This window comes from Saccostrea cucullata, unplaced genomic scaffold (assembly GCF_032062105.1).
Source record: "Saccostrea cucullata isolate Sc308-1 unplaced genomic scaffold, CSIRO_AGI_Scuc_v1 ctg1653, whole genome shotgun sequence".
In the NCBI taxonomy this organism is placed as follows: Eukaryota; Metazoa; Mollusca; class Bivalvia; order Ostreida; family Ostreidae; genus Saccostrea; species Saccostrea cuccullata.
Genome location: NW_026938415.1, coordinates 24,580 through 32,398, shown reverse-complemented (window position 1 = coordinate 32,398; position 7,819 = coordinate 24,580). Strand labels below are relative to the sequence as shown.

General features: G+C 35.3%; 1 protein-coding gene across 2 annotated transcripts; it reads right to left on the bottom strand.

Moving 5' to 3' along the window:
• Positions 1-1,692: 1,692 nt before the first annotated feature.
• Positions 1,693-7,350, bottom strand: LOC134250136 (uncharacterized). 2 transcript variants are annotated; one of them, XM_062732488.1, is made up of 6 exons: positions 7,232-7,350; positions 4,580-4,738; positions 4,342-4,500; positions 3,774-3,971; positions 2,456-3,651; positions 1,693-2,042 (listed from the first exon to the last, which is right to left on the bottom strand). In XM_062732488.1, the coding sequence occupies exons 2-6, from the start codon at positions 4,728-4,730 to the stop codon at positions 1,845-1,847; spliced, it is 1,902 nt and encodes a 633-aa protein (XP_062588472.1). In that variant the 5' UTR covers positions 4,731-4,738; positions 7,232-7,350; the 3' UTR covers positions 1,693-1,844. The 2 variants fall into 2 exon arrangements, with proteins under 2 accessions (XP_062588472.1, XP_062588473.1); XM_062732489.1 differs by lacking the exon at positions 3,774-3,971 and having other exon boundaries at positions 7,232-7,348.
• Between the last annotated feature and the right edge of the window lie 469 nt (positions 7,351-7,819).

The window sequence follows — 7,819 nt, the reverse complement described above, 5'->3', positions numbered from 1 at the left end:
ATTTTCTACTAAAGAAGATGAAAGCTATGACGGGTCATATTTAAATGGAAGCATACTCTAATAGTGTAACTTTAAGTTTGTTTAAATTATTATCCTAAGGGATTGGGTTGGGCTACAAGGAAAATTCATTTTTTATGAAAATTCACAGTAAAAATATATGCAAACATCCTTAATTAGTGGATTAATTTTTTTTTCAATCATACCCCACTCCCTTTTCAGTGGTAGGTCAGGATAACTTATGCACTTAATACTTAATTGATATTTTAACAACCCTCGGCCGGCAAATAATTGCGTCTTAGTATGAATAAGACATTCTCTCGAATGGGACGTTAAACAAACAGACAAATAATACATACATTTTTTGCATTGAACGTAAACTTTTTCACAAGTCATTTTGCAAAATAAAAACTTGTGGAGAATATACCGAGAGCACCATACCCTATTTCACACAGAAAATTAAAGAGTAGAGGACATTGGTGGTGGTGGTTTATCAATAATTACGGTGATTCCTTTTGCTGCATCACTACATATAAATTACAACATTTTGCAAATAATCTCCGAAATGCCCCAAATTCTAAAATGCAAAATCCAGGGCGAAAGGCAAGCGGTCAAAATGTTCGGACCAAATGAAAGGTTTCGTCACAATTAATACATGCGCATGTACATTGTACATGGTCACAAGCTTTGGTATCCAAGAAATGACTTATTAGTATTGCAAGGAAAACACATGTGAAATAGAAAAGCCTTAGCACCAAAAATTCAGAAGTTATGACCAATGTCAAAGTTAAGGAAAAGATAAACACTTTTCAAAAAGGAGGTCAAACTCCAAGATCAAATGTTGGTACCCAAGGAAAGTTCTTTTCATATGAACTATGATGAGTCAAAATCCATTGACAGGGTAATGGATACCCAAGTGTCGATATCCGAGTTAAGGATTTGTCACAACTCACAAGAATGTGAAATATAAAAGCCCAATCACTAATGGTTCCAAGAATATGGCCTGTCTCAAACGCTAAGGTCAACAGATCACATATGTTCGTATCGTAGTAATTGTCTCCTTCGTCGAAAAACTCGTGAATTAAAAAAGCCCTTGCACAGTCCTTTAAAAAAATTATGGCCAGGGTTGAAGTTTGGTAAAAAAGTTGCAAACTCCGAAGTCAAGGTCGAATATATTGGTCACAAAGAAAGATTTGTCATAAGGTATCTTAAGTAAAACGTGTGACCTATGAAAGCTCTAGTTTAAACCGATAAAAGGCCATAGAGAGACAGATCAAAAACAAAACTGAAGAAACGTGAAAAAGACATCATTTGATATTTATAGCTAAAAATACAGGAACTGCTGAATACTTCCACCTGGATGGGCAATTACTTGTCCAATGAAATGTCACAGTTTCCTGTAAGAGATGTAAATCTTGGGACACGCAACTAATTGTTCCTCTACAGCCTCTGCCGTGGCCCACTGTACCTCCTTCATGTCCCCAAATCTTTAAAAAATTGAAATAGTCAAAACACTTTCATCATTATCAGTCATATAACAGACGGACCCCGGCCACTTTTCGATTAGAATAGCTAAATGAGATTAAAAGAGAACAATGCTGATGTACTTTCCCAAAGATTTATAATTGCACATATGCAGTCAGAAAATCTGATCTTGAACATAAAAACAGTAAAAAAAAATATTTCATAAAACACAGGTCATTAAAAAAATCACCAAGGAAATAGGCGCATGAACAAAATGGCAAGAACAACTTCAGGAACAACGTAACTCCGCTCAAAGTATAATGTTCAAACTTCGAATCGTCATTTGCAAGGTGTAAGGAAGCATAACCCGCATTAATTCACATTTAGTCTTCAACATCAAAACAGTAGAAGTTCTTGGATTTATCCACGCGCAAACCAACAGTGGAATCTAGAAAGAAATGGATACAAGGAAACAAAATGGCCACGAATTTGCCAGGAACAAGGTCACTCCACTCAAAGTATGGTGTTGGATCGTCGTTAGGGAGGTAGAAGGAAGCATAAATCTCACGCCTTTCAGAATCCTGAAAAGAAATTAAAACACTACCAGAATTAAACATTATAAGGTTAACCACAAAGGAGACGATTACTGAGAACTTTATCAAAGCAAAAGCCTTTTTTAATAAGCAATCCATTTTACACTTTCATGAAGGATATGGAGATAGCAAACAGTATTCAATATCAAAGTTCATAAAGCAATGCAAAACAGGAACAGAGCAAACACGGACCTCCGACACATCAGAGGTGGGATCAGGTGCCATGGAGGAGTGAGTATCCTATGTCGACCGGTCACACCCGTCGTGTAATCCATGTCGTGATCGGGAAATATCTATTCTGAGCTAAAAGGTTGGATCCTTCATACTTGCCAATAATATCCTTACAGACTGTATGTGATGCAGGGATTAAATATTTAATTTTTCTAAAATAAATATTTTACCTGCAAGTATACATTGTGACAGCCCCTGTATTTATGGAATCTTCTTATGTATGCGAGAAACACATACGGAAGTGTACATATGTTGGAAGTAAGCATTGACCTCTCCTCTATTGGAATTTCTCTGAGACGGGTAATCATAGTGTAATAAGGAAACTTTCTTTTAGTTTTCTCTATCGCCTCACTGCATGATTGCGCGGTTCTTTCCACGATCCAATTCAAATCCACATTTTCTTCAACAAATAACGGATTTCTTGTGTAGGGTAAATGGGCGTGGGAAGGAGAAATGTCCAGTCTTATAGATTGACCGTTCGCGTCATTTTTAACGCATGACGACATTGTATTACCTGAACCTGGAATATAGGATGTTGCACATGTTTTCCTGTGTTCAGATTTATCCAGTTCCATACAAGGATTTGAACAGTATATTGCGGTTTTGTACTCGTTACAGGTGACATTGAAATTCCCAGGGGCAATTTTTTGTAAACATCGATTGCAGGAAAAATTTGTGAAATCGCTTTTTTCTCCTATTAACTGTAATTTCCCGTCATTTTGGTTTCTGCCTCCGTGTTCTTCTGGTGTGACAAGACCCATCATTGAGCACTCTCCAATAGTGAGCGTCTCCCTTACTTTAGGCTGAGACTTGTATGCTTTACACGACGTTTTGTGTTTATTCCAATCTGTCATCTGGCAATCTTTCGAACAGTAGTAAACAACCCTACAGCCAGAACACCTCAGTCTGGCGCTTTGACTTCTACAGTTTGCACATATTGGCGATGGAACATCGGAAACCTTTTCATTCCTACTTGTTGATTTTTCCTCTTGTGAGCAGTGTGATTTATGTGTTTGCCAGTCTGCCTTTTGACATTCCGGAGAGCAGTACTTTTGGATTTTACACCTTTGGCATACTTTCATTGTACCCTTTTTGCCACATACAGTACACATATTGAGTGATTTATGACCATTATCGCTCTTCTCCTTGCTGAACACATCATCTTTCTGGTCCTCTTTTTCCACTTCTTGTAAATCCTCCTTGTACTGTACATGTATCTTCACACACTCATCCTTGTGTTTCTGGTTCCAGTCCTGAACTTGACACTCTCTGGAGCAGTAGGACACCTGCAGACATCCTGTACATCTCTTTAACTGTTCTGACGATTTCTTGCAGGATGTGCATATCAACACTGGTGAAGTCGACTCTATCAAAATAAAACGTATAATATAATGCATATTAAAGATCTTGAAACAAACATAAAGCGATTCAAATTTGGTAGCTTCATCAATGGATGTCTTTTTATGAAGACAGCATATGTCTAGTCACCTTTTTTCACTTCTTGTAAACCATCGCCCTTATTTGATTGTGCATGTATCTTCACACATTCATCCTTGTGTTTCTGGGCCCAGTCCTGAACTTGACACTCTCTGGAGCAGTAGGACACCTGTAGACATCCTTTACATCTCTTTACCTGCTGTGACGGTTTCTTGCAAGAAGTGCATGTCAACACTGGTGAAGTTAACTCTATCAAAATAAAAGTTGTAACATTATGTTGGGAAAAATCGTTGTTCAATTGTCTCGTCTACTGAAAATAAAGTGGTCGCAATAAAATGTGCACAGTATTTAAATCTGTAAGACTGTTCCATGTAGAGTCTTTCAGAAGAACGTACAATCCAAGATCAAAATCAATTTTTGCGATTTATTTCAATTTTAAACTTTGGTTAAATTGTGATTTAATGTGAATAAAAAGAATTCAATTTGTTTTCAAAATTGTATGATAATAATCTCAAGAAATTTTAAGGTTTATGAAATTTTTGATCTAGTCATTCATTCTTTGGTAAAAGCTTGTCCTTAGTTTTTAAAACATCGTTTTCTTGTAAAGCTGTTGGCTTACCGTCTTTACTCTTTTTCTTGCACTCTTTGTTATGTCCAACTATCCAGTGCTTTTGTTGACAGTCCTGTGAACAACAGGATTTTCCCTTACATCGGCTACATCTCTTTAAATCTGAGGAATGGACGCCACAAAAACTGCACTCACAAAGGTTCTTCTTTTCTACAGATATTCACATCAACCACTGAATATTATTGAATTGAGAGAACTGTTCATTTTTACAGGTATGTATTCGTCTTACCTTCAACTCTCTCCTCTCTACACTCCATCTTGTGTCCCTCTTTCCAATGATTTTGTTGACACATCCTGGAGCAGTAGAATTTCGCCTTACAGCGACTACACCTCAGTAATTCTGTTGTGTGGGCGCCACAAAAACTACAGGATTTCATCATGGGTGTATCTGAAGTAAAATCTTTGAAAACTCAACTCAGTGATATAAAGAGTCTCCTTATTGGGAGTCGTTTCTGATATGTCATCAGATTATTTTTAAATGTAGTTTCACTATATAAATTTGCATTTGGAATCCCCTTCCAATTTGGCTGTTGCCATAAGGTAGAACATTCATTTAGTAAATCAGAATTTGAAAAGAATATAAAAATAATGTTTTATGTTTGAAAATGAGGTAAAGGTTGATGTCAAAAATGATGCAGTTGAATGGTCCTATTCAGTATGTATCAGCATATGAAGTTTGCGGAATGGTTTGCTTTGATGTCAAAAATGTTGATGCAGTTGAATAGCCTCTGTTTGTATAATATTTCAATACACTATCTTGAAACGTTACTTTAAATTGAGCATAACACTGATGTAAGAAAAAATTAGGTCAAGGTCAAAGGAAAGATCAAGGTTCAAGGTGTTTTTATGCAGTTGAATATCTCTTATCAGCTGAGTATGTATCAGTATTTGAAGTTTGATAATCATAATTATATTTAATGGTTTCTTAAAAATTGAGCTAAACACTAAAGAAGAAGAGTCGTTATGGTTAATAATCGGCCGTAATATTGAAGTAAAAAAAAAAGGACAAGGTCAAAAATGTTGATGCATTTGAATAGCTCTCATCAATATGTTTCAATAGATGAAGTCTGATAACAATCTCTTGATTGGTTTCTTTACAATAATGAACCCTCTTTTAGAAAGTCGGTGTCATGTGCATCGGATCGGGAGAATGTCAACGAGTGTAGCAATAATCCAGTGATAATGAGAATGCCACGCCTTACTGAAAGTCTAAGGATGACAGAGAATAGCACTACTTTGATTTTTGTGAACAAACTGAATCTGAACTTTACTTTTCTATAAAATTAGGATAACTTTCAAAATATATAAATATGCCAATGATGTTCTTTATAATGACCTTGTTAGTAAACATGACCTATCATTGGGGTCAACGGGTGTTTTCCTACCAATTGCTAGGCCTTTGTTGTTGTTGTATATTTTTTAAAATACATTTACTAGATTTGACCACGGGATATTCCGTCTACCTGATCAATATTAAAAGGTGTTACCGATCGACCTGGGATACACACTCCTCCTCCAGAGGCACACTGGTCACAACGCTGGGAATGTAAGGGTATATTTGTACTGTTTGTTGATTTGATACTGATCACAGAATTTGTTTTCTTTACCGTTTTCGTTACTAGTACATCATGGCATAAAATAAAAATTCGATAATTTTTTTTAATTAACAAACTAAATCAAAATTGTGAATAATATAAATTCGCGTTTTTCATTTAATTTGAAGTAGAAATTTCTCCGCTTTAAATGCAAATCGGTGCTTTGTCTTACAGTCTTACCTATTATCTTATCGTCGTTAGTGTTCCCTCGTTTATTCCTGTTTTTCGTCACTGTTTATTCCTACACGTAAGCAGTTTGGAAGCTTTTCTCTGAAAAGAAAAACGAAACCACGTCCAGCCTGCAGCAGCAGTAATTTTCAAAAAACAACGCACTACAGTAGAGTTCAAAAGTTGTTCATGCATGTACATTATAATTTCTTTTAAAATGCATGAAGCTGTTAGGATAGTAACATAAGAGTTATTTTTAAAAGAAAAGCTTTATCTGACGAATCCTCTGTATTTTGAAAAAAAAGATCTAAAAGTAGAATCTAAATTGTTCAAATTTTGCCTTACTGGGTAAGGGCGGGCCACAATAGGGAATCAAAGTTTTGATTGAAATATAGGGAAAAAATCTTCTTCTCACGAACCACTAACTTAGGCCAGAAAAGATTGAACGCTTCCTGGAACACTAGTAAAGATTGCAAATTGTTCAGATCCTGATTCCTGGGTTGGGTTGGGTAATTGGGCCACAATAGGGATTACATAGAGGAAAATCTTAAAAATTCTTTACTAAATAGGGATTACATAGAGGAAAATCTTAAAAATTCTTTACTAAATAACAGCAAATTTATGATTAATTTTTTTAATGTGGTAGCATCCTCTGCTCATGTGGAAACATTTTTTGTTCATATAATGACCTCTGTTAACAGGGTGGGGCCTCAATAAGAAAGATCAAAATATTGCTAAAGAAAATATGATGCACGCTGAAAAGTAATTAACATTAATACAAGGGCCAAAGTGACTCAGGTTAGTGTGAAGGCTCACGCGCCTCTTATTTAGGCAAAATCTTTACATTCACAGAAGTTTAGCTCGAGACTCTACAAATAAAATATTTATTTCATAGTTAATTATAAGGGGGTCAGCTTTTTCCGCTTGTCGTAAAGACTCAAAAAGATTCGATTGCATCCAAGATTAGTGTAGGCATTATAGGGACATATGTTTTCTCTTTGTCAACACTTTGGTATAGTTTGCTGATTTCTTAATCACGATGAAATGTAAATTTCTGAGTTACACATTCTGATCTTATCGTCTAATGCACACATCATATACACATCCCTTATACTCACCCCTTGTCACCTGTTTCTTTAAACAACAAATATCCCAAATGCATTTGTCATTTTGTCATCCGCTTGCAGTCTGACATTCAACATGGCGAAGGTAAAGTGAAACACGTGAGTGCGCTTCCAACTATCCGAGGTCTTAGTTACGTCTTTCATTAAAACTTTTCAAATGAATTTGATAATGATATAAAAAAAACTTTTGATGTTCATTTAATTAATGCTGATTATTAATAACAGAAATAAACACTCATTAAATTTGTTTCAATATTTTTAATAGTAAAAATTGACGTCAGTGGGCGAGGTAATTAGGAAATTAACAAGGAAGGTTTCGTTCATTTCAATTCTATTAACTAAGGAAGTATTTTTATATTCATATTTTACTGAAGCGTATTAGTGCCACATAAAAAATTAACAAAATTTAAATGTGCTGATTCCAACATTAATCTTGGCCTTTTCAACTTAAGTCGTGGTAATTTCAACTTTTTTCAAAGTTGGCTTTTCTGTATCTGAAGACGGATGTATTCCAACTTTCCAGCTTTAAAAATGGTAATTCTAACTGTAAAAGCCAACTATAATTTTGGCTTCTTAAAACTT